General features: G+C 61.9%; 1 protein-coding gene across 1 annotated transcript in view; it reads right to left on the bottom strand.

The window, feature by feature from the left end:
• NCOR2 (nuclear receptor corepressor 2) overlaps nucleotides 1–25,940 on the bottom strand; it is a 222,054-nt gene that overhangs the window by 21,660 nt on the left and 174,454 nt on the right. Inside the window, exons 21-30 of the mRNA XM_082853706.1 lie at nucleotides 23,394–23,444; nucleotides 21,642–22,269; nucleotides 14,127–14,247; nucleotides 13,113–13,266; nucleotides 8,552–8,716; nucleotides 7,325–7,464; nucleotides 6,548–6,650; nucleotides 6,237–6,341; nucleotides 5,850–5,953; nucleotides 2,406–2,556 (exon numbers count right to left, since the gene is read on the bottom strand). Coding sequence (XP_082709832.1) covers nucleotides 2,406–2,556; nucleotides 5,850–5,953; nucleotides 6,237–6,341; nucleotides 6,548–6,650; nucleotides 7,325–7,464; nucleotides 8,552–8,716; nucleotides 13,113–13,266; nucleotides 14,127–14,247; nucleotides 21,642–22,269; nucleotides 23,394–23,444 — 1,722 coding nt within the window. The remainder of the gene's footprint in view (nucleotides 1–2,405; nucleotides 2,557–5,849; nucleotides 5,954–6,236; nucleotides 6,342–6,547; nucleotides 6,651–7,324; nucleotides 7,465–8,551; nucleotides 8,717–13,112; nucleotides 13,267–14,126; nucleotides 14,248–21,641; nucleotides 22,270–23,393; nucleotides 23,445–25,940) is intronic.

The following is a 25,940-nucleotide window of genomic DNA, read 5'->3' on the forward strand; positions in this document are numbered from 1 at the left end:
GAACAAAGAGGCCACATGGAATAAACTATGTGCATTGGTGTCCACGTGGGGAGAGTGTGTGTCTGCCGGGGGGGAGGGAGGGGACGAGGAGTGTCCACAGCAGAGGCGGCCTCGCCAAGCCAGGCTGAGCCCAAAGGGCGAGCTCCTCAGGCTGGCACGCGGGCCCCCGACAGGCCAAGGGCCTGAGCAGCCAGGAGGCAAGCCCGGAGGAGGCCAAGCCTCCGTCTCGCCCATCAGGCTGGGGGCTCCTCGAGTGGGCCTCTCCTTCCAAGGATGGCTGAGCCCCGGGGTATCAGAAGCAAGTTCCCGAGAGCCCCGTGCCTGCCCCTTGGGATAAAGGGCACGCTCGCTCTCCCAGGATTTCCGATCGTGACCCACGGGATCCTCAGGGCATGAGCTGCTCCAGGGGCTGCAAGCTGGCGGCCAGCGGATAGACCGCGGTGCTGCTCCTTTTTGCTCAAAATGAATTGCTGACGTTTAAACACTGAGAGATTTCAGATGGAAACAGAGAGATCAGAAGTCTGGCCAGCGAGCTCACACTCGTGACAGGGCGACAGTCAGCTATCGGAGGACAGAGGCGGGGGCCCTGTAGACACAGCCATTACTCTCCGGGTCCTCCCCGGCCCCTACTGCCTTCCATCCGGCCTGCGGCCCTCGCTGTTCCCAGGAAGCACGTGAGAAATTGAAAGCCTTGATTTACACCCATTCTGCAGATGACAAACTTAAGGCCTGTAGGGGCTCAAGAACTGATCTGGAGGCCGGAGCTGAGATGCCACCCAGGGCTCTGCTCACAACACCTCGACTGCCAGCCTCTCCGTCTGCCCTTCCAGGGCCCCTGACCATCCCCCAGGGCCCTCAGTCGGGTACCGAGGTTGGCACAGAAGACGCAGCTGACACCCTGTCCCCAAGACTGTCTCCACCACTTGGCAGCAGAGAGAGGCAAGTGCCTAAGCCCCACGGTACCACCTCTGCTTCCCAGGACCTGGGGGGCGGGAGGGCAGTCGGGCCAGGCGGAGGCGGAGGGAGAGGAAAACGCGCCCACCGCCGCCAGAGAAGAAGCAGTTTGTAGCCCTACAGCTGCCAGCTGCTGAGAGGGGCGCCCATTAGCAGCTTTTATCTCCACGCCCCTGGGTGCCCGAGGCTGCCAGGAAATTCCCATCCCAGCCCTTTACTTCCTTAACTCCTTCCAGGCGGGGCTCCCTGGTTGGGGAACCAGAGAGGGTGAGAGGAGTGAGGGGCACTGGGGGGGCCCAGGGCTCAAGGGGGTGGCGCGTCACTCTGGTCATCGCCCCTTCCTGCCACCCACGTGGTGTCAATTAGAGAGCATGGCGTTTGCCAGGAGCGCTGGGCCAGAGGCCTGGGGGAGTGAGCCTGGGCTTCTGCTGCCTGGGCCTGTTCCCCTACTACACGTCTAGCAAGGCTGGCCACAAGTTTGCTTCCTAAATTGTAAAGAACCGGGCAGAGATGGAGACAGCTAAAGCCAATCCTTACCTGCTGCTGGCTTACATACCTGCAGGGGTGGGGAGGTCACCCCCTCTCCTGGTGTCACCCCAGCCTTGCCTCCCTGTGAACCCACCTCAATGGGCCAAACACGCCCGCCCCTGCCCCCCAAGTCCCAGGCCTCCGTTTCTCTTGAGGGGCCAGGAGGGTGGACACACAGAAGGACTACTGGACATCACTGCACCTCAGCTCCCACATCCGTAAAATGGGAAGACACTCCTTCACCCCCTGGCTCTCAACCACACGAAGCTGACAGGAGGGTAACACACTCCCCTAGATTCGTTTTCTGAAGACATCTGGCTGCCCTTTAACCCCAACCATGTTTTCTGGACCCTTCTCTCCTGACCAACTCCAGAAACACCAAAGTCTGGGGTTTGGTGGGCAAGCCACACTGGATGTGGGCAGGTTTCCAAGACTCAAGATTAACAAGGTAACATCCCATTTGCATCCTGGGCGGGTGTCCTGAGAGCTCTCTGAGGGGGCTTCATCCCCTGGGCCCCCAGCATATGGGCGGCCCCCAGTAAACACCAAGTGACCACATGACCAACCACCTCCAGGTCACCACTGGTCCTCTCACCTAGAGGGTCCTTCCCGGGCATCAAAGATGCCCGAGGGGGTTTCCCTGGTGGCGCAGTGGTTGGGAGTCCGCCTGCCGATGCAGGGGACGCGGGTTCGTGCCCCGGTCCGGGAGGATCCCGCGTGCCGCGGAGCGGCTGGGCCCGTGAGCCATGGCCGCTGAGCCTGCGTGTCCGGAGCCTGTGCTCCGCAACGGGAGAGGCCACGGCAGTGAGAGGCCCGCGTACCACAAAAAAAAAAAAAAAAAAGATGCCCAAGGATGGGAGGGCCGGGCCAGCCCCTGCCCGCCCACCAGCTCCTGACAGCCGTCGACGGACGACGGGACTCACCCTCGTAGGACAGCACGTGGCCCTTCTTGCCCTCGTAGATGACGTGGCCCTTGGGCAGGCCGTCCTCCCGGCTGCGGTCCAGGCGGCTTGGGCTGTCCTCACCGATGATCCTGGTGATGGTGCCCTTGTACAGGACGTCGGCTGGAGTGCCCTGGGGGTGCGGAGGGGGTGAGTGCCCGCGGGCTCCGGCCGGGGACCCCCACGCTCGCCAGACACGACCCAGCACGCGTACATGTGCACCTTCCAAATCCACACACAGGCACATGTGTGTCCGCCAGTGCACACGTGTTCATGCATGTACTGCTTCAAAAGGGCAGAGCCCGCCGGAACACAATCACGCAGAACAAAGCATCAGTGACATTAATAATAAGTGCTGATCACTTTCTCTACATCGACTCATTTAACCCTGGAAACCACCCTCAGTCAGGTACTATCGTGCCTAGCTCAGATGGGGAAACTGAGGCGCCAAGAGGCAAGGTGGCCTCGCCCAGGGTCCCCTGGCTAACGAGGGGCAGAGCCGGGACTGGCACCCGGGCAGTCTGGCCCTGGAGTCTGTGTTGCAACCTGTACTACATGCATTTTACTTTCTCAGAGCCTGGACGCTGGGATGTCAGCCACGTGCCTGTGACCACATGTCATTCCCCAAACCAGAATGGGGACTCAGATCAGGGCAGGACACCAGAAATCTTAGCTCTAACCCAGGGTTTCTCAACCTCGGCACTGTGACCTGAGGGCCAGATGATTCTTTGAGGTGGGGGCCAACCTGGGCACCGTAGGACATTCAGCAGCCCTCCCCTGGGGCTCTACCCACTAGATGCCGGTAGTGCATGTGACCCCCAATCTGCTCCCCCCTAGATGTGACAATCACAAATGTCCCTAGACATTGCCCAGTGTCCCCTGGGAGGCAAAATGGCCCCTGATCAAGAAACCAGTGCCTTAGAGGGAGTGAGCTCCCTGTTGGGGGTTGTATTCAGGCAGAGAGAAGACAGCCACGTGGGGTAGTGTCCCGCCTTGGGCGACTTCCACGAACACGAGTGGGGGCTCAGAATATGGATCTGGAGTCAGACTGCTGGAGGGCAAACGGCAGCTTTACCAACAAGTTGCTGTGTGACCTTTGTCGAGTCACTTTGCCTCTCTGAGCCTCAGCCTGTACATCTACAAAACGGAGACAGTCTCTGTATACGATTCTCAAAGGCACCCGTCACAGACAAGCTGTCCCCAGTCAAGACGTCTTTCGTCTCTTTCTACGATTCCAAGGGCTGACTGAGACATGCAGCTCCAACTGTGTGCCAAGCCCTAGGCTGGTGCGCTCTGAGTCTCCCCCGGGAGCTTCTCTGCCAAGAAACATCCTTCTGTGGGGTAAGGGCGGCGACTGGCTCCCCGGGCTTCCATCCCAGATCCGGGTCTGCGAGCAAGGGAAACGCAAGACGCCCTGAATCCGGACGGGTCTCCCGACGTCTCAAAGCAGACGCCCTAGATGGGACCCCGTGGCCACACTTCAGAAGGCTTGTGCGCAAACAGTGCAGAATAAACGGGCTTTAGTCTGGGTGACAGATAGAGCACACAGACAGTGCTCTCATCAGGAGAGCACACGGCCGGGGAGCCGGCAACATCCCAGCAGGAAAGGCTCCTCCAGGGGCAGCGGATAGAAGCCCACCCACTGTAAGTCTGTGTGTGTGTGAGTTTGTGTATGTGTGTGTATCCGTGTGCTCCTGAGTTTGTGTGTGTGTGTGAGCCTGTGTGTGATTTCATCACCTGGGAGTGAGGCTGTGGGGAAGCCTGACCCGCACACATCTGGCAGCTGCCAGAAACAATCGCAAGGCTGTGAGTGACCCACACGGCTTGGGTCGCGGCCACCTGAAACTGGAGGCCGACGGATGCCCGGGAGCCTTTAATCCCTGACACCTCTGTGACGATGACTCAGCAAGAGACACTTCTAGCAAAGGGAAGACTGAGTCGGGGAGCGTCGATCCCCTGCCTGAGTCAGCATGTGGTGGGGCTGGGACTTGAGTGTCTGCGGCCCGGCTGTGGCCCCAGGTACCTGCGCAGCTGCCTTCTTAAGCTCATGATTTCAAGACCAACAGGTTTTAGAGAAACATGAAGCACCAGGGGCTCTCCTCTGTGGTGTGATCTGCGGCCCCTGGAGCCAAAGACACCTTCCTATGGAGCCTGTGGCCTGAAGTTCCACCATTCACGTGCGTGTGTGTGTGTGTTGGGGGGGGGGGGTTGCACATGCGTGTGTGTGTGTGTGTGTGTGTGTGTGTGTGTGTGTGTCCAGGCTCCCCTTCCTCTGGCACAGCTGGCACAAAACACTGGGTCCACTGCTTCCTGGCTACACGACCTTGGGTTTAATCTCTGGGCTTCGGTCTTCTCATCTGTAAAATGGGCTGACCTGGATTCTGTGCTAATGTAAACCATCTTGTCTGGAGCGGGTGGAAGGGAAGGAAAAGAAAGCCCTAGGAGCTAAGGACCCCAGGAAGTGGGGGGACCGCCCTCTGTGGTCCACCAGCCAGGGAGGAAGGAGAGGGTTAAACAGGCCCTGTGTACACTAGGACCCCCAAGCTCAGTTCTGAACCCCCAGTCCTGACACCGGAGGGGCAGAGTGGTCCCTCTGCAAACCCTTGGATGGGACAGATGTCACCAGCCGATCCCACACTTTCTGCGGAGCTGGACGTGGCCAGGATGCCAACTCCAGCCGTCAGCCTGTCAACACCACGAGGCCAAGGCTGGCACCAGAGGAAACCTCTGTCATCCAGGACTGAAGTCACAAAAGCGAGGGTTACGGCAGCACAGCGGGAGCCCCGGTGGTGTGGGCGGGCTCAGCTGAGCTGCAGGAGCGTCTGTCCACTCACCCCCTTGAAGGCGGGGGATGTGCAGACTCCCTCACCGGCCCCCAAAACTTTGCTGACCCGAACGCCTCCTGCTCGCTGCTCCAGGCACCGCGGACACTTGCTGGACCTGGCCCACACCAGGGACCCTCCACCTCTCCGCCTTTGCGCGTGCCGTTCCCTGGGCCCGGAATGCCGATCCCTGAGATTCCCGCAGGGCTCACACCTCTGAGAGGTCTCCCCGGCTCACCTGTCTCTGCGGCCTCGGCGGCCCCAGCCATTCTCAATCGCAGTGTTTTACTCAACACAAAGCACTGGCTACTCTGAAATCACCTGCTCCGTTTTTACCTGTCTGCTTCCTTCTGCTACCCTCCCAGCTCCTTGGGGCCCTTGAGTTTTGTGTTCTGCTCAGCACCTAAAATGCCTGGCTCCCAGGCTCCCAGAGCTGGGTGGGCACCCCCACGAAGCCACCCCATCTACTGAGGCAGACGCTGAGCAGAGACGCTGGGGGGAAGGGCGGGTTGCCCACTGTTTTGTCCACAGGCAGGGCCGCGTCTGGAGACACTGCCTGCTAGCGCCACCCTGGTCCCTCATGCCACGGCCCCAGGACACCTACATGGGTGATGGAGCCGCGGTACGTGATGGGGCTCTCGGAAGGCACCCGCGCGCTGGGGATGCCCTTGGTGATGCTCCCTCCTGGAACCGAGCCCAGAGACGTCCCTGGAAGACATGAGACACGGGCTGAAGGGGTGTCTGCAGCCCCTCCCCAGGCCCCAGTCCCAGAGCCCCCGAGACCTGCAGGTCCCCCCCACCTCCGGTGTCTCAGCGCAGAGGGTCCCCCGCCCCTAAATGGCGAAGTAGACAACTGCGAAGAGAGGCTGCTGGACCCTCTGGGAGCTGAAGCTTCTTAGCAGGTTTTGGATAAAGGGTCCCATTCCTGCCTCGACCCTCCCAGGGATGGAGGGGCAGCCGCCGGGGGTGAGCCTAGCTCGCACGCCCTCACCTCTCAGCACGGACGTCTCCTGAGCCGCAGGCACCCCCAGGCTCTCCGGTGGCCCAGCCTGGCCCCGTGGGGACAGCTGTTCCTGCTTCACTCCGCTGAAGGGCGCTGGAGAGGGGCGAGAGCAGTGAGCCGAGCCTCTGGGCAGGGATTCAGAAGGACGGCCGCCTCCCTGCCCTGTCCAGGGGCTGAGGGACCTCCCCACCACGGGCGGGCCAGAGTCCCTTAGGGTGAACTGCCCTCCCTCAAGCCCCCAACGCAAACAGTGGGAGCCAAGCCTGGGCCATCGAGGTTGGGGGGCCCTACATCCTTACCCAGCTTCTTGGGGTCCATGGTGAGCGGCAGCCCCATGGTGATGGGGCCCACGGGGGCCTTGGCATGCTCTGAGTACGGGACGTGGAGCTGCACAGACATTCCCTGTGGGAGCAGAGGCCGTGGGGTCACAGAGGCCTCAACCAGGGCCTCAACCCGCTTTTATGAGGGCCCAAGAGGAGGGGAACCTCAGGATCACACCCGGTCCAAGGCCTGGGGCCTCAGTTCCGGCCCTGCTGCCCCTCTGAGCAACTGTGAACGAGTCACTGCCTCTCCTGGGCCTCAGTGCCCTCACCCGTGTGGCGGTCATCACGACCTGGTTTAAAGGAAATGGTACCCACAGCGCCTGAGCAAAGCATACGCCTTGCCCCCGCCCTGCGCCACAGGGGGGCAGGTCAGAGAGGTGAGGGGCAGGTGGACCGAGGCTCACCACGTGCCAGGGCTGTGTGTCTAGTGCCTGCGACTTTCTGTTGCACAGAAGGGAAACTGAGGCACAGAGAGGTTAAGTAACTTGCCGAAGGCCACACAGTCTGATCGCAGAGCCCATGCTCTTGAATGCCCCGTGGAGTGACCTCCCAAGGTCCTGATGCCTGGGTCAGGCACAGCCAGCTTGGACCCAGCCCCCTGGGTGCCCGACCCCCACCCCGACACCATCCGTCCCAGGGATCACCCCCACCCCGGCTTTCCAGATGGAGGGACCAAACCCCAGAAAGAGGAAGGGGCGTTCTCCGGGACCCGGTTGCACAGGTGCTTCTGGGGGGCCGCCCCTCCCACCTCACCTGGGAGAGGGCACCCGTTTGCCTCTCAAGGACGCTGGGGTGCTTGGTGGAGGAGATGAGGGGCGGCGGGTTGGAGATGGTGGGTGGGCGTGGTAGGACGGGCCGGGCGCTGTCATGGAGGCCCAGGGGCAGCGGGTGACCTGCAGGGCACATATCTGTCCATCACAGGGCCCCAGGAGCGGTCAGAGGCAGAGCCCCCAGGCCACTCCCCACCTCGTCCCTGTCCTGCCCAGGCGGGTGCCCGTCCATACGTGCCCCCACTGCTCCACCCGTCTCTGCCTGATGAGCCGTCTGCATCCTTGGTTCAGACACCACTACCCCAGGGAAGTCTCCCTCCACGCCTCCCCCCTCCCAGGCCCTGGGCCAAGCCCCTCAACTCTCCCCCAGACTCCTTAACTGGTCTCCCCGTTCCCCTGTTGCTCTCCAACAGTCCACTTCTCTCACAGGAACCAAAGGGATCTTTTTGCAAAGTCCACTAGTTCATATCCTCCCCTGCTATGAACCTCCTATGGCTCCCCACTGCTCCCCCAGGGTAAGGCCTTAGCCTCTGACACAGCTTTCAGGTTCACCTGACCTGGCGCTTACAGCCTCCCCAGGCTCCCTGGGCCCCAAGCTTCTGCCGTGACAGCCTGACTCAGTGTCTCGAGCTTCGCCTGCTCTCCCCTGCCTCCGGACCTTTGCACATGCTGTTCCCCCTGCCTGGCATGTCTTTCCCTGTTCTTCTCCTGGCTCTTTTGGCCACTCATCCTGCAGGATCAGCTCTGCTGAGGACGGCCTTTGCTGACATCACAGCCCTTACTGGCCCCTGGCTATGCCCCTTTCATTGCTGGTGGGGCCTGGCAGGGCTGGAGAGCCCAGGAAGGGTCTCGAATCCAGCCTGACTGTATTTGTAGATCAAAGCAGGCCCCCCCCTCCTCACGCTTTTCTCTCCACCTGCCCGTTGTCTACCTCAAGTCCATGGTGGAAGACAGAGCTCCCACTCTCAGCCTGCCCCTAACCGGCTCAAGCACCTCTTAGGTATCCCCAGCCCCAGGTGCTTCAATTGCAATCCTGTAGATTTCTCACGTCTCAGCGGAGCCCCCTTCCCCTTCACTGACCAGACCATCCCTCCCGCCAGGACCCTAAGGTCCTTCTGCGTGCAGTTCCGAGTCAGTGCACACAGCTGGCGCCCAATGACTGCACGCTGGCTGACTCGGCAAGGAGGCCAGGCTCGGGTGAACTACTCACCAGGCGGGGCGTAGGAGAAGGCCAAGGGGTCAGGGGCGTGCGGAGAGGCCTTGATCACCTCGCGAGGGGGCACGGGGAAGGGCAGGCCTGACGTCCAACACGAGGGATCCGTGGGCAGCTTCTGGCCCTCAGCCGCAAAGGCCGGGAAGAACACGGGCTTCTCTGCTGAGGGGCAAGGCAGGCAGTCAGCCACACTCGGCCAGCCCTCAGGCCCCCAGCCCTGGCTGCCCTGCTCAAACAAGCCCCCCTGTGCCTTGCAGCGCCAGCCTCGGCCAGGGGAAGGCCCTGGCCAACAGTGATGGAGCCCCCCAAGTCTGCAGACCGGGCACCACGCTGACTCCTGTGATGTCCTGTCAAGCACGGATGTGCCTCAGGCTTGGGCTGGGCTTCTCGGCGGCCCCTGATTCCAGCGCTGGAATCCCACAGGCACTTGCCCGGCACCGGGTCAGCAAGGGGCCTGGACAAACCTCCAAACCAGGGGGCGGCAGATGGTGGCACGGGGCCTGCCCACTGCCCGATTCTGTGTGTACACTTGTGCTGGAACGTCCACCCGTCTATTTATCATCTGCAGCAGAGCTGAGGAGTTGCGACAGAGACCGTCTGTCTGGCCCACAAAACCTAAAATATTTACTATCTGGCCCTTTCCAGAAGAGGCTCGCTGACCTCTTCAGATGACGAAGGCGGTCGGAACGGTTTGCCGTGATCCGCGTACATGTGCTCCCGCCAGCACAGCTATGGCCCGGATGCCCGGGATGACGGCGCACACACGTCAGCCCATGCGCCGAGCGTGTCCCACGTCCAGGGGCTGGGCTGGGCGTTTCGAAAGCGTGAACTCAACGAGCCTCCTTGCAGGCTCGGGAGAAAGAGAGCGGCCGGGCCCAGTGTGCTGAGAGGGACCGGAGTACGGACACATCGACGGACTTATCTAAGGTCACCAGCAAATATTTGGCCAAGTCAGGAACTGACCACTGAACCTCCCGGACGCTGCAGACGGCGGAGGGAGCCCTCCCACGGGGGCTCCAACTAAGTGCTCTGCGTGGACTGACTCGGTTATCCTCGCAACACCCTTCAGGGAACGGACGAGGATTATCCCCAATTTGCAGATGGGAACACGAAGGCTCAGAGAGGTGAAGTCACCTGGTCAAAGGCCCACAGCCAGCAAGGGGAGCTCTGAGCCCAGGGAGATGGGCTGCAGGCTGTAACCTTCACCTTTGCCACACACACTGACCACAGGAAGGGCAGCAACGATTGGCCCTGGATTCTCAGGCCTGGGGACACAGCGCAGACCCGGCCAAAGGCCAGGCTGTCTTCACGGTGTTCTCCCGCTGGCCACCCACTCTGCTGAAATCGGTCCTAAGCGCCAAACCTCTTCCTTGAGAATTGATGTCAGGCTAGAGGACCGATGGTGGCGAGGGCGGGGTACGGGGGGCGGGGGGGGCAGGGGAGTAGCCAGCTGGTTACAACGTGGGAATGCCGGGCCTGGGATGGGAATGGCAGGCAGGTGTCATCCCTCGGGCCACCTCCAGATGACAGGGGGAGGCTCTGAAGACGCAGCAAGGCGAGCAGGAGAGCGCTGGCAGCATGAGAGCCGCCTGCCGTGGGCACAGCAGGTGGGGTGGAGGCGTGTGTGCTGCACTCCCTCCGCTCCTCTCCTGGGAGACTGAGCTCCCCCCCGGACCTGTGCGCCTGCTGACGTGGGGAGCCCGCAGGAGGGGCCGCAGATGTGGGGAGTAACCCGGGGTGGGGATTCTCATGCTCAACCAACCCCCAGTGGGGGCGCCCCCACCCCCACCCCACCCAGGGCCTGCACCCGGCCCGGAAATTACGTGCGCGCCCTGGGCCTCGCTCGTCCAGCTGCGCGCGCGCGTGCCTGGGCCGCTCTCTGCAGCTCAGCTCCGGCTGCCGTGGGAGGGGGCAGGGGCGGGGTGGGGGGTGGCCTCCGGTGCTGGAAGGGAAATCTGGGGCCGGGCCAGGATGGGCCGGCGGCCGAGAGCTTGGAGAGACAACCTGTTCCTCCGGCTGGGCCCAGGGAGCCCGAGGGGTGGGCGGGCGGAGCAGCTCCACACAGGAGCCAGGCGGCAGGGGAGGCTCCTGAGAGACCAGAGAGGTCGGTCGCGCGAGGTGTCAAGTTCATGCATGTGTGTACGGGTGCTAGCTGCAAGGCAGGCCGTGGCGCCTGACGCCAGGTGCCCCGGCTCCTGTGCGGAGCGATTCCAGGAAACGGCGCGGCCCTCCGCCGTGCCAACAGGCCGGATGCCAGGCTCAGAAAGCACAGGTGCTGGCTCACCTTCTCCCAGGACAGGGCCTGTGACCCATCCCAGCGGGCCCTGCCTGGCCCCGTGTGGTGTCCAGCCACTCAAGTACGGCCCAGCCCGGCTCAGACCTGGCGCCGGCCAAGGCTGTTTGGGCCCCTGACACTGCCACGCAGCTATCCGCCCTGGGCTGGTGCCCCAGCCCTGGAATGTCCTTCCAGAGCCAGACCCCACATCTCACGCTACACTCTCGTCCAGCGAACCCCAGCCCCACCATGGGGAGTCCCGGTCCCAGCGTGGGTGGCTGGCAGGGTCCCAGGAAGAGGCAGACGTTCTGCTTCCAACCCCACACTCGGGTTCATCAGCAGGTCCCAATGTTTGCCTCTGAAACAAAGTCCCAATGCCCCCCTTCATGGTCACCCGCACAGTCCAGGCTGCCACCATCGCTGGCCGGGAAAAGCAGCGTGGCCTCTTGCATCTGCCCACAACTCCCTGCCGCCCTTTCTCCTCAACAATGGCTGGAGAGGCAGAGAGAGAAGAGATCCTTCTAAAATAAAAATCAGATTGCCTGACCTCTCCCCAGTCCCCTACACACACACACACACACACACACACACACACACACACACACACACACCCTTAAAATTCCTCCAGCAAAGGCTTTTTCTGCACCCAAGACAAAATCCCCACAGTACCATGGCCTACGAGGCCCTACACAATCTGGTCCCCCATCTCCCTATCCCACCTCCTATCCTACCCCCTCCCCAGCCACCACGACCTCCCGGCAGCTCCGCCAACACACCAAGCTTGTTCCCACCCCAGGGCCTTTGCACGTGCCGTTCCCTATGCCTGAACGCCCTTCCCCCCGATCTTCCCACGACTGCCTTCTCCTCTTCACGGAGACCCTTCCCTGAGCCCCTCATCACTCATTCTGTTTCGTCTCTTTCGCTGCATGAACCAGCCTAAGGTCATCTTGCCTCCTTACGTGTCCCCCTGTTTAACGTCCTCTTGCAAAAGCAGCAACTCCTCGGAGCAGGGACTTCGTCCTGCCCACTGCCGAACCCCCGCTGCCTGGCACGGTGCTTGGCGATCGTGGGTGTCCAACCAACGTCCTGGCCCCCGTGGCCACAAGCTGGCCTGTGTGCCAGCCAGGATGCATGCCCGCCCGTGTGGGTGGCATCCGAGACTTCTTGCAGCAGGTGAAGGCGGCTGGCAGGGCGGGCTGATCAGCGGGGGAGTGTCTGGCAGGCCCTGTCACTGTGAATTGTGGAGCTGGCCTCCTTCAGGGACAGCCCTGCCCTGTCCTCCGGCACACGGTACCGCCCTCAGGGAGGCCCACGGCCGAGGGCCACCTGGCTTTCTAGAGAAGGCGGGATGCCGTGCCAGAGGCTGCCGGGGGTGGGCACGCAGGTGGCCCTGGCTGCCCACACCTGTCCCTGGGCTGCGTCGGTCAGGGAGGATGGCCTGGGGTCCTGCTGCCCTCAGACCCCTAGAGCAGCCTGCAGAAGAGCCTGGGCTAGCCCAGCGTGGGGGCAGCCTCTGGGGGGTCAGCCCCCAGTGCCTGAGACGTGCCAGGCTGGTCTGGGACGGGTGTCCCTTTGGGGCACAGGCTTGAGACTTCTTGGGTCCGGTTGGCGGGGGGGCAGAGACAGAAGATCCAGAGAACGAGAAGCCACGCCCCACCTGCCTCCAGACCTCGCACTTCACATGGTGACAACAAAGCCCGCCCGGCAGTTGCTGCAACGCAGCTGCTCGGGGAATCACCTCACTGGCTCCCCAGTGAACCCAGTGACCTCGGCCGGGAAGAAGGTCAGGGTGAAAGCTGGAGGGGGGCAGTGCTTCCTGCCCAGGCCCCAGAGTGGCTGCCAGCCGGAGCTGAGCCTCATGGTTTAGAAGCTCATGTGTGGACTGAATCACATGGAACCAGAAACTGAGCCCTAGACGTTGTTTTCGTACACGCACAGTGCTTTTGAAAATTTTGAGAAGTTGCCAATGTTGAGAAATTCGAAGATTTCACACGAAAAGATGGATTTCTAGCTTCTCGGGAAGAACCACCCCAGGCCTGTCTTACCACATGGTGACTCTCGACTGAGGCCAACATGCACCCACTTTAGAAAGAACAGGAGTCTCCAACTGCCCCGGTGCTCACCCCCCACTGCCTCGCCCCACCATGTTGCGCTCATTTACTTGGCCTGTCGGGCCACTGCGGCCCTGGAGTCTGCAGGAGCTGCTCCGCACACACAAAGGCCCTTACGCCCACCCACCTGCCCCCCTCCCCCGTACTCCCTGGGCCCCTGGCACACACTTACCCTCCTTCTCAGCAGGGGGCACAGGGCTCCTGCTTTTGCCCCGAGGGCTGCTGCTGGGCTGCTGGGGGCTGTCGCTCTCCGGCTGCACGTGCTGCGGTGGCGGAGGAACGGGGGGCACCGCGTCCTCCCGGGGGGGCTCGTGGGCTTTGGTGACCTGCTGAGGGAAGCCGGGAGGAGTGAGCATCTTCACAGCCCGTCCGTCCACAGGTCACAGAGATCAGGGAAAGCCCTCCAGGCCCCCTGCGTGGGACCAGCCTGGAAACTGAGGCCCAGGGGGAGGCAGCGACGTGCCCAAGGGCACGCGGCTTGAGGGCCAGGAGGGTAGGGCTTTGCGCAGAGTGTAGGGGGTGTGCCCGCCCATCCCAGCTGCCCGGCCGTGGATGGGGGAGCCCCCGTTACCCTCCCCACCGGCCCCCTCCCCCTTCCCCAAATCGCTCGGGGTCTCAGAGGGATCGGGACTGACCAATGGGAGTGGACCCGGCCTCGGGGAGTGGACAGCGTGGCTTGGCGCACCTCGTGCCCCTCACTCGGAAAGCCCTGCTCGGCTCAGAGCCTTCCAGACCAGAGCCCCCAGATGCATTTGAAGGCCCGGCCCACCTCCTCGGAGAGGGACGGCTTTGGCCACGACTGAGCCATCACGAGTAAGGGGCACCTCTGAGGGTCCTCCTGCCGGGCCTGGGGAAGAATCTTCCAGCTCCCCTCCTTCCCCCAGCGAAGGGCCTCTTGGTAACTGCGGGGCGCCGCCCTCCGCTCCGAGGAGCCGTGACAGAGGGCTGGGGGAGCTTTCTGCGAGGTCTGGGCGCCCCTGGAGAACTGTCGGCGGGCGGGGTGGGGAGAGAGGCCAGGGCGGACACCTCGCCAGTCCCCCAGCCTCCGCGCCTGTCTCCATGGGGCTTTCCCCAGGGAACGGGAGACGCGGGCAGAGCCAGGCTGCAGGTGCCGGGGCCCCGCCTGCCCGGCCAGGTCTACCGTCCCCCCAACAGGAGGTGGAGGTCGCAGGGGCCCGGGACTCACAATCGGGGGGATGGCGGCCGCCCGCTGCTTCAGCTGCTTCAGGTCCAGCGGCTTCTGGGGTGAGGCGTTGGTCCTGGCGTCGCTGGTCGCAGTGAGGAGGCTGGGCCGTGGCGACAGGAGCCTGCGGGGGAGACCAGCGTCAGGCCCACGGGCTCCCGGCCTCCTGGCTCCAGCCTGGATGACGGGGCCGGAGGGGCTGCCAGAGAGAGGCGAAGGTCCAGGATCACGGGGCCCAGGAGCCTGGGGTCACGGTGGGGTCTCCTCCCTCCCTCCTTCCTCTGGTCCATGCAGGCCTCACAAGGGGCCAAGACCCCTCCCACCCCGGCCCAGAGGCCCAGCCAGGATCAAACACTCCTGAGACAGCCCAAGGCAAGGAAAGCCCCAGAGAAACCCACACTCAGGGCCCACACCACGCTCGGCCCTTTGGAAGCTGCCAGAAAGGCCAAGAATCAACCAGCTTAAGGCTTGGGGAGCTTGGGAGGTTCAGGGAGAATATCCGTCACCCAGATAGGAGAGGCTCAGGCACTGAGAGGACCTTGCTTATTGGAGACCAGAATTGGGGAGCCCCCCACTCAGCCCAAATGCAACCTGAGACACTGGGGATCTCGCCTGCACACCGTTTGCTGAGGCGCTAAAGCGGGAGGTACAGGCTCTGCATGGAGGGGCTGGTCAGCGTGTATACGGCCCGCCCAGCAGCCCTAAGTGGGGCTGTGGTGCTCAGCAGGGCCTGCAGGTGCCTCGTCCTCTAAAGCAAGGTCACGTCTGTCTGATGCTGACATGCAGAATGGGGCAGCGCACCTGCACAGGGTGCATGGTGTGTGTGTCGGGGGGGTGGCGGAGTGGGGGGGCTGAAACACGGTGGGATGCCAGCGACAGGGTCACCCCAGTGTAGAGGTGCAGTGTCTGGGACACCGGAGCGAAGCCTGCCCTGGGGTGTGGCTCCAGAGCTGCTCACGGGTGTCACCTCCTTCAGGAAGTCTTCAGGGATTTCCAGAACTCGCCAGCACTGACCACAGTGTCCTGCCACAATCCCCGTCTGCCTCCCCAGCTGGAATGAGAGTCTCTAGGCCAGGAGCTGGGTCTGCTGCAGCCTCAGAACCCCTCACCCACCCACCGGGGCTGCCTGGCTCCGGCCCAGCTCTCGGTTGCCTCCTGTGACCCGCACTTGCTGAATACACAGCAGGCCTGGTGTTGTGCTTGGGGTGTGTGGTTGGAGACCCAGAATCCAATGTCTGCTTGCAGGGCGCCGGAGCTGGCTAGATGATCAAACAGGACACACAAAGGCATTGGCTGCGGGCTGGATTCAGCCAGAGGGCACAACGAAGGCCAGGCCCCCAAAGCCAGAGGGTCCTGTTGGTACAGCCCTTGGTGTGCACCGTGACCATCCTGGCTGATGCCACATGCAGACTGTAAGCACAGCCACTGCCTTCCAGGTAACATCCATGACCACCAGGACGCAGCTCACGCCACCCAGTGCTGGCTGCTGGACACCCAGCAAAGAGCAGAACACGGCTGCTTCCTGCAGATGGAGCAGGACAGACGGGTGATGTGCCCTCTGCTCTCTGCAGTGAGACCATGGCCTGTGACCGGGACCACAACCTGTGACAAGCCAGTCCCGAGGGCGCTAACCCCCGGCCGCATCTGCCACATACTCAGCTGAGCGGAGTCAGTCTCGGCGACGCCCACTGGCGCTGCCCATGGCATGCAGGTGGCGCCGGGTGCAGAGGTCGGCCTGACTTCTCTGTGCTCAGCTGGTCTCCACGGTCCTCCCGACCTGGCTCACCCCCACTGCCGTCCTCACCTCTCTCGACCTCTCCAGACCCTGTCGCGCTCCGAGGACCACCTGAAGCCTCTCCTGCTGTGGCTGCCCGTCCTTGCTCCCCCGGACTCAGGCCCAGCCCCGTTTTGCCCACCACCCTCGGGCCAAGGCACCCTGACCAGGTCTGAGAACTGATGTTATCACCCATCTTGCATTCCCCACCTCCAGCTTCAACTGTCACCAAACACCGCCCCACACGCCCGTCGCAACAAATTACCAATGTCCGTTTAAACCAACTTGCATCTGTAGACTTAAGTTTAAAAGGAATATACTGCAGCCACTTTGGAAAACACTGGCAGTTCCTCAAAAGGTGACACAGAGTCACCATAGGGTCCGGCAATTCCACTGCTGGGCATATACTCGAGAGAACGAAAACATATACCCACACAAACACTCGTTCACACAAGATCACAGCAGCCACTATTCACAAGAGCCAAAAGGAGGAAACAACCCAAATGGCCAAAAACAGATGAATGGATAAACAAAATGTGATATATATATATATATACACACACACAACGGAATATTATTCAGCCATAAATGAGTGAAGTGCTGACACAGGCTACAACATGGATGAACCTCAGACACGACGCTGAGTGCAAGAAGCCAGTTGCAAAAGGCCACACACGGCATGGTTCCATTTCTATGAAACTCCCAGAAGAGGCAAGTCCATGGACACAGACAGAGAAGAGAGATTAGCGGACCGGGGGCTGCAGGTGGGGGACGAGGAATGACTGCTAATGGTCTGGGGTTTCTTTTTGGGGGCAGTGAAAACGTTCTGGAATTAAGCAGTGGTGATGGTTACACAACTCTGTGAATGTACTAAGAGCCCTGAGCTGCACACTTCAATGGCTGAACTGTGTGGTTCGTGAATTATGTCTCAATAAAGCTGTGACAAGGAAAACATAAAGAACATACTACTTGCCAGCCATGAAATCAAGGGTTCGTTATAGTAACTGTACTGTTTCTACAAACAATAAAGTAATACTGTTATACTATTATTTGCTGTATAAATTACTCTAAAATGCAGATTTTAAAGTTAAAATATAAACTTCCATATTTTTGTAAATATAATTTTATAGGGACACAAAATATGCTTTTATAATACATATAAAATAAGCAAAGTGTCTGTGTCTCACTCTGTCAGCGAACTAGGACCTCCTACTCAGACCTGTGTCCTGCCTCAGTTTCCCGGTGGCTTCTCGTCCAGACAAGGGGCAGTCAGATTGGAGGGGGCAGGGGTTGCCCCTCGAATGCTCTCAGCAGGCACCAGCTGGGGGGGTGGGTACGAGCACAGAGGTCCAGACCCCTCAGGATTTCCTGAGTCCCCCCTAACCCTCACCCAGCAAGGCAGGAGCTCAGTGGGGACTGCGGCCATGGGCACAGCACTTCACAGTTGACGAGATGACAGCCTGACAGCTCACGGTAAAGAGGGCAGCATCCGGGGCTCCCCCGGTGGCTCAGTGGTTGAGAGTCCGCCTGCCGATGCAGGGGACACGGGTTCGTGCCCCGGTCCGGGAAGATCCCACGTGCCGCGGAGCGGCTGGGCCCGTGAGCCATGGCCGCTGAGCCTGCGCGTCCGGAGCCTGTGCTCCGCAACGGGAGAGGCCACAACAGTGAGAGGCCCGCGTACCTCAAAAAAAAAAAAAAAAAAAGAGGGCGGCATCCAAGAACAACGGTCTGGATTCAGGTCCTCAACAAGCCCAAGGGTCCTGAGCTCCCCCCCACTGGGGAGCAGGAAGATGCCTGGTGCTCACGTGGCCCCCAACCCCCTCATCCCACGTCCACGGTGGGCGAGCACCACCTCCAGGGCCCTCCTCGTGGCAGCGCCCTCCCTCTGTTCTCTTTCCTTTGTCTTCTTGGAAGACAGGGCTTTTATTTTCCTCCCTGGAGGCCTGGGCAGGGTAGGGGCTCTCGGAGCCTGGCACTGTGCACATGACCCGGGACAGGCGGGGGAAGCCAGCAACTTGGCCGAGAGCAGCCAGGGTCCCGCCCACCACCCCGTATTCAGGGCTCTGGCTCCCAGTTCAAATCCCACCTTTGGCCGTATGACTTAACCAGCTGTGCCTCACCCAGTTTCCCCTCATCCGTAAAATGGGTATGAGAACAGTGGCTCCCTCCGAGGACTGTCCTGTGGGTGGAACACAGGAAGCCCCGAGAACGGCACCTGGCGCTGAGCGGCTCGGGCACCTTCCCATTCCTGTGGTTTTTCTTCCCACCCTGGAAGACCAGGGCTGGGGGAGGGGAGGGGCCCCAGGGGACTCTGGGTCCTGCAGCAGTAGCCCCCTCTCTGCTGAGCCCCCTTTCCCCAGCTTCTCGTTATCGCTGGGCTGGGATAGGTGTCCACACAGACAAAGTCATATTACTCCCCTGTGCTCCCAGGATAAAAGTGCACTCCTTACCTCGACCCCTGGGGCCCTGTGGAGCCAGGTCGGGCCAGGTCCCTGCCCACCTCTGTGGGCTCCTCTCCTGCCTTCCCCTCTTCCCTTCACTTGCTCCACACTCAGCCACAGGCCTCTTTGCTGTCTACTGAACATAAGCTCATGTGGCCACAGGACCTTTGAACTGGCTGTTCCCACTGCTGGCTTTCCCTCCATGTCTCACACTACGTGTTCTGATCATCCTTCAATGTCACCTCCTCAGACAGGCCTCCCTGACTGCCCCTCCCGCTGCCCCCACCCCCAATCCCTCCATCATCCACTTATCACACGAGCATTCCCTTTATTCCATTACTGTTCCAGTTCCGTACTAGTCGCTCTCACTAAAATGTAAGCTCCCTGGAGCCAGGACCTCATCTGTCCTGTTCCCGGCACCCCTTGAGCCCAGAATGGCACACACTGGTGCCCAGTTAATCATTTATGGAATAAAGAAATAGAGGAGAAATTGCTGTTACATTCTTTCAAAGTTCCAGGGGCTCAGCAGAAGAAGCCACCTTCCAGCCTCCTCCTGGAGTGACCTTTGCGGGCAGCCTGAAGCGGCTGCAAAGGAGGGCAGCTCCGAAGTGCCAGGCTGGCTCGTAACTCCATTATCCTGACAAGAAGCCCGTAAGCCGGAATACCCACACCCATCTTATACGTGAAAACGCTGAGGTCCAGAGAAGGGACTTTCAGAAGGCCCAGCCCTGCCGGCAAGTGCCCAGGCACCTTCTCTGGGAAGTGGAACAGGCGGGGCCCGCCAAGCTCAAGGCTCTGCAATCAAAGCCAGTGTCTCTGGCTGTGGGCCAAGAAGACTCCCAGGTGGAGCCGCCTGGCAGAGAGTGAGGGAGAGTGAAAGCAGGATATGATCTTCCCTCCCCAAGTCGTCCGGGCACGGGCCAGAACGAGATGCATCTTGAGTCTGTCCAGGGACGCCCAGTTCACTGCGCCGGGGCTGCCAGGCGGGAGGGAGGGCTGTGGGCAGGAGGCCAGGACCGGGGGTCGCCTGGGGGCCCACCCATCCCGCCGGCCCTCCCGGGAGGCGCTGGCTGCCAGGGCGCGCTCTGACGCATCTCGCCTGCGTCCTCCGGCGCCTGCCCGGCCCTGTGTGGCTGTGGCCCGGGAGGGAAGAGGTCAGGAGGCTGGCCTGAGTCCAGCCTCACCCTGGGGCCGGGGGAATGGCCTCGGTCACAGAGGGCGTGACAAACCAGGTGTCCTGACTCCCAGCCCTGGGCCCCTGCTCCCGAGGGATCGAATGCTGGCCGCTCAGGCAGGAAGAGTGGATGGAAGCCAGACCCAGCTCGGGGAGGGAAGGACACGTCCCTGGGTGGGGCTGGGGCGGGGGGCAGCTGAAAGTAGGCTGCGGGGCTTCAGGCCTGGCCCGAGAGGTGCGGGCGGGCTGTCGGGACCCAGGCCAAGCGGCCGAGCCGTCCAGCCCGTCAGGCCATGTGCACCCGAAACACAGACTCCGGGAGGCCGCTTATCAGCGTGGCTGTCCCATGAGCTCAGCGCTCTCCCCACTAAGAGCAGAAACATGTGTCTCCATGACTCTGTCCCCGCGGCCAGCAGGAGTGGGGTGGGGAGCCGCCCGCCCTGACCCCATTACCCAGGCGCAAAGAGTGAGCCGAGTGGCCAGACCCTGGCCCAGGGCCCTCCCGGGCAGACCGAGCCGCCACGAGCACTGTTTCCCAAGCTGCGCCCTCTGGGCAGGAAGCTCAGGGCCTCTGCGCCCTCAGAAACCTGTTGTCCAGGCCTTTGCTTATCAAAGGGCCACACAAGCGGGGTGAGGGTCCCGCCAGGAACCCCCGGACGCAGGAGGCAGAGGACGACGTGGCTCACTGGCTTTTGTGGACCACGTGGGGACCCAGAGAGCTCTGACCAAGTAAGTCCTCGTTTCATACGAAACGTTCTAGAAGTTGCCGTTTTCGCACGCCCCGAGGTGAACTGTGGGGCAGAGGAAACGGCTCCTGGGGAACAGGTCGGGTTTGAAAGTCAGATTTTCCTCCCTCTCGTGCCGCCCAGAACTTTTCCGAGAGACGTGAGAGGAGAGAAAACAGACTGCACTGTTTTCAGTCAAAATAAAACTGGCCGGCCTGCCTCGCTGAATTCTTCAAGCCGCCCAGACGTGAGCCGGAGCGGATCTCCGCAGCTCTGCCCTCCGCTGCCCACGTTTGGCCCTAAGTGGGGTCTACGAGCTTTGCTTCTCGTCGGGGGTCTCGGGGACCCTCCGCGGGCAGAAGAGGAACCAGCAAGGATCCCGGGATCTGCCACTTTCCCCCGTGTCCACCGCCACCAGCCTCACAGGCCCCTGGGACACAGCTGCTGCTGCCTTCCAACCCGTACGTATCCCTGTGCCCCTGTGGCCCCCGTTAACCCCCCGCCCCCTCCCAACACACTGAGGCAGACATACCCCAACTCTCTCAGGCTCTCTCCCTCTGAGGGCAAAATGCAGCCGCCCACCCAGCCAGAAGGGTTGCACGAGGTGGGCTGGTCTGCTGACCCTGCCTCTTTCCAAGCTGCCCCCCCACCCCCCGCCCCGCTCCGCCACTCAGGGCCTGGATCACGCAGGCTCAGCCCCACCCCGGGGCTTTTGCACTTGCTGTTCCCACTCTCCTCCCCGGGGGAGACTTGCGTCCCCCACAATACGTTCACGTCCAAACAGCCAAGTACCTGTGAACGTGAACGTCTTTGGAAACAGGCTCTTTGCAGGTGTGACCAAGTTAAGATGAGGTCCTTAGGGGGGACCCTCATCCAGTGGACTGGTGTCCTTAGAGCACAAGGGCAATCAGGGCACACAGACGCACAGGGAGAACGTCACGGGACCACGGAGCGATGCGTCTACGAGCCAAGAACCGCCGGCGCCACCGAGGCAGGAAGGAGCCTTCGCGAGGCACGGCCCTGCCGACGCTCCGACTGGGGGGCGGTCCTCTGCGGCGGCGGCTCTGGACGCTAACCCACGCCGCCCAGCACGCCGTCCCCTGGCCCTCCCTGTGGCTCCTCCTTCCCCGTCCGGGCTCAGCTCAGAGGCCACCGCTGGGGGGGACCAAGCCCCCGACGCTGCCCTCTCCCACCACGGAACTCCTGCGTCTGGACCACTCAGTGGCGGCCGCCCCTCCCTCCGAGGGCAGGCGTGGAAGTGGCCTCGTGCGCTGCCGCCTCGGTACACAGGTGGCGATCAGTGAGTGTTTACGGAGGGAGATGAGGAGGCCGCCAGCCGGCCAGGCGATCAGTAAGCGTGTACGGAGGGAGACGACGAAGCCGCCGGCCGGGCAGCGCACTCACCTGTTCTTGTCGCCGCCCTCGGGCTCGTCGACCTCGTCGGCACTGCAGGTGGCGCTGGAGTCGCTGTCCTGGGGGGCGCTCGAGCCCTTGGCCGCGGGGCCTTTGCCCCCAGGGCCGCCGCCCTCCTTCTTCTCCACCTTGGGCGCCCCCTCGGGCGTGGCCTCGGCTGCGGCCTCCGCGCCCCCCTTGGCCTTGTCGGGCCCCTCCTCGGCGGCCTCCTCCTCGCGCTCGCTCTTGATGGGCTCCGAGGGGGCCGCCTCGCCGGGCTCCTCTGTCTTGCCCACGTCGGCTGCCAGCTCTTGGGCCGCAGGGGGCTTCTGCTCCTCTCCCTCTTCAGCCGGGGGGGCGGCTGCGGCCTCTTCCTCCTTCTCCTCCTTGGGCACCACAGCAGGGGCCGCGGCGGGTGAGGCAGGCGCCGGCGGGGTCGTGGGTGGGCAGGCGGCTTCGGGGGCCGGGGCGGGCTCGCTGGGGGCCGGGGCGTCCTCAGGAGGCGGGCTGGGGGGCTCAGGAGGTGGCGCATCGGCGCCCGGGGTGGGCGGGGGCTTGGGCCCGCTCTGCGCAGTGTCCTTGGCGGCCTCGGTGCGGGGCGACGGGATGCTCTCGGTGTCGGAGCTGTTGTTGACAGTGGCTGTGCGGGGACAGTGAAGACGGAGTGAGCGGTGCCGGGGGCTCAGGGTGGAGGCAGGCCCGGCCCTCCCCACGGCCCCCCGACAGCCCCGACTGCACGCCCTGGCTCCAGGCAGGAGCTCAGGGCGCTGCGACCCCATCGCTTGACACCACGCAGCCCTAAGGCTCCCACACGCCTGGGCAGCGCCCCCGCCAGCCCCTCCCAGTGCCCTGTCCTCCTCTGGCCGCCCTCTCCACCTGCTGACCCTGGAGCCCAGCAACCTGTTAACTTCCAACCCCCAGGGTGGGCGGCCCGCACCCCACAGAGTCAGGCTGGGGGCGGCCAGGACTGCAGGCCTTTGTTTTGGGGTCTCCTTTTTCTCATCTGGGCTGCAAACCCTGGCTCTGCCCCGGCTGGTGGCCTGGCCGTGGTAACACCGGTGGCCTCCCAGCCTTGCTTTCCCCATCTGTAGGGTGGGGAGAACAGTTCCCACCCCACAGGGGCTGTGACAGCACAGGGTGACACCTGGTAACTGTCTGCTGTCGTATCACCCCTGCTGTCATCATAACACGATGACATAAAATGGGGCCAGTGAACTCGAAGGAGCCCACGGGGAAAGGGTCCACACCGACTGCAACCCCCAGCCATTTCCCACAGGGCTGGTACACAGCAGGGGCACAATACGTATCGATCGAATGACTGAACGTGTGTACAGGTGAAGGGAGAGGGGACCTCAGCTCCAGGCAGGCCTGGCTCTTTGGGCTTAACAACCGCTCCCGTCACTTCCTGGGTTTCAATTTTCCCCATTTTCTACAAAATGGGCACATCCGAAACCCCCCTCCTCCACACTTCCTGTTGGGGAAATCAAACTGGGTAAGCGTCGCAGGTGAACACACTAATGAAAAATCAACCAAGCAGTCAAGCCAGCACACTAATCTGCACAACTGAGCCTGGGAACGGCGTGGGGAACAGACACTGCACGGAGGAGGGGGCACAGAGGTGGCGGCAGCACAAATGGTGGTGCTCACAGGCAGAGGCGTGCTCACAGAGGTGGGGCCCCTCATAGAGAAAGGCCCCCTTGGGATGCCCCCCGCCCTGGTCAGGCCCTACCCCCGCCCCCGACGGCCAGCTGGCCACATTCGTACCTGGGCCACTGCATTCCCCTCTGGGTACCTCGTTCCCAGAGGCGTGTAAGGCTGGAAGGAAGTGAGAGAAGGGTTAGAAGCGAGGTGACATGAGCAGCAGGTGGGGTGGGAGGTTGAGTGGCCAGGCAGGGCTGGGAAAGGGGCCCAGGGCCCAGCAGGCAGCAGGAGGACCTACAGCCCTGTCCCAAGAGCCCTCACCCCTGAACACTCCTGGGTGCCCTTGGACAAGTCACTGGCTCCAGGGTCCTGGGGTGGGAGGTGCTGGCCTCAGAGGTGGGCAGGGCTGGGGGAGAGGCCCTTGGGGCTGCCCAGCCCCGTCTCACCCCTCAGACGCAGAGCCGGGTCAGCAGGGGTTGCTGGTGCCCTGCAGAAACGCTTCCCTCAGCTTTCACTGCCTCCAGACCCCCGGCCTCTCCCACTTTAAGGCCCAGAGCAAAGGCCATCCCTTCCAGAAATAATAATCCCAACAAGAGCAACACAGGGCTCGCTCGGTGGGTGCTGGGCTCCGGGCAAAGCTCTTCACACACACGACTCATCTCACCCTCAATCACCTCTAAGTTGGAGGTGATCACCATTCTCCTTTTCAGATGAGAAAACAGAGAGGTTGAGTCACTTGCCCCAGGCCACACTGCGTGGAGGCAGGAGGGGGTTGACCCCAACATCCTGTGTCCCTAACCACCGGTTCCTGCCCCTGCCTTCTGACTCCGGCAATGTCAGTCCCTCCTTTCACGTCATCAGACCACAGGATGGAGGGGGCCAGCGCTGAGGTCCCCTGGATAAGTGGTTTCGCCCCAGAGTCCGTGTGTTCATCTACAAAGAGGGCGGTTCACGCCTGGCTCGCTCTCTTACCCAGAGGCTTGTCTGTCTCCGTCAGGGGTTCTCAGACCCGAGAGAGCCTGAGGGCCATGAAGACTCACATGGCTGGGCCCAGGCCCAAAACGTTTCTCACTCAGTAGGTCCAGGTGGGGCCTGAGAATCAGCACTCCAGACAAGTTTGAATCCTGGTCCCCAAACAGGCCAACTGGTTACCTTGGGTAACCTCTCTGTGCCTCAGTGACCTCATCTGTAAAATGGGGTGATGACAGCACCCACTGGGCTGTTGTGACAATTAAAGGAAATGACTCAAGGCTGTTGCTCTTATGACCACGATCTTTACTAGGGACACTACGGGGCCAAATGGATCACTCCTCCCTCCCCTGGATTCACCTCCCCCCTGGATACGACAAGGCACTTGCTGCCTGCCCCGTGCAGGGAGGGGTCTGCAGTGCAGTTGGGGCTGGCGGGGTATTCCAGAAGGTTCCATCGTGGTGACCTCAGGCCCTAACCCAGAACCTACCTCCCTTCCCCTATCCTGGTCACAGGGACAGAGTTACACAGCGAATGCCGGCTGGACTGGCAGACTCCAAGTCCACCAGCTACGTGACACCCCATGTGAGTGATTCTCCTCTCCCTGGGCCTTGGTTTCCTCATCTGTAAGATGGGAACATCACCCTGTGCCTTTGGGCAGGATCTTCTAAACTGCCTCCTTGATGTGCACAGAGCCATCAGGTGGTCACAGAAGCCTTGGATTCAGCCAGACCAGCACCCCCGCCCCACTACCCAGCAGAGAATGCCTCTCTCCCCATCCTTGATAGGTTGTGTGAACCCTACAAGTAAGAGGGAGCTCACCACCGCACAGTTCTCTTACTGGGCAGCGCCTGTTCTGCTTTTAATGCTGAGCCGAAGACTGGCTTCCTCTAACTTTCCCACCAAGCCTGCCTCCTGCCCGGATGGATATTTAATGAGGGGATTGGGTTTCTGCTCCCTAGGCTCCCTTTTCCTGGCTACAGACACAAGACCCAGAATGCACAGAGCAGAGGGGTCTGGAGCCTCCCATCAGACACTGGTCAGGCCTCTGGTCAGCTTGGGCTAGAAAGACCCAAGGCTGGCAAGGAGGTCAGACTCACCCCCCCAGGTCCATCCCCAGGGTAAGACAGTAATAACCAAATGGCTTGATTCTCCATTTTCAACCAGGAAGTAGGATTCAGGCTGGTGAATACACTGCGGGCTGGTATAGCCTGAGTTTATTTGCATGTCTTGTTCACGGAGCCAGGGGGTGATTCACACTTTCCTCACACGCTGGCAGAAGTTTGGGAGTTTAAATGCAGAGACAGGCAGATAGGAGGGACAGGAAGGAACCCTGGCACGGACAGGAGGAGAAAAGGTTCCCTTCACCGAGAACTTGAGGCCCCGCTGGGGAGCTCTGGCCGGGGAGATGGCGGAAGGAGAGGCAGAGACATTCAGCTACGCGGGGGTTGGGGTCTTCAGGGGTGTCATGCCTTGAGGGCTGGTGTAGACCAAGGAAAAGGGAGAGAGGGGCGGGGGCCAAAGGCAGACTCATCAGTGACCAGGGGTGCAAGCCTGGTGTCGGGCAGCCTGGTGTAACTCCTGAGTCTACAAACACTGATTACACGGCGGAGCCGCAGGTTACGTGGGGGCCGGGCTCTAAGTTAGGCGACCATCTCGTGCAGTCAGAAATCCTCCTTTTGAGAAGTGGGCCAAACTGCC

Source organism: Leucopleurus acutus (genome assembly GCF_964270905.1).
Source record: "Leucopleurus acutus genome assembly, chromosome: 13".
Taxonomy (NCBI): domain Eukaryota; kingdom Metazoa; phylum Chordata; class Mammalia; order Artiodactyla; family Delphinidae; genus Leucopleurus; species Leucopleurus acutus.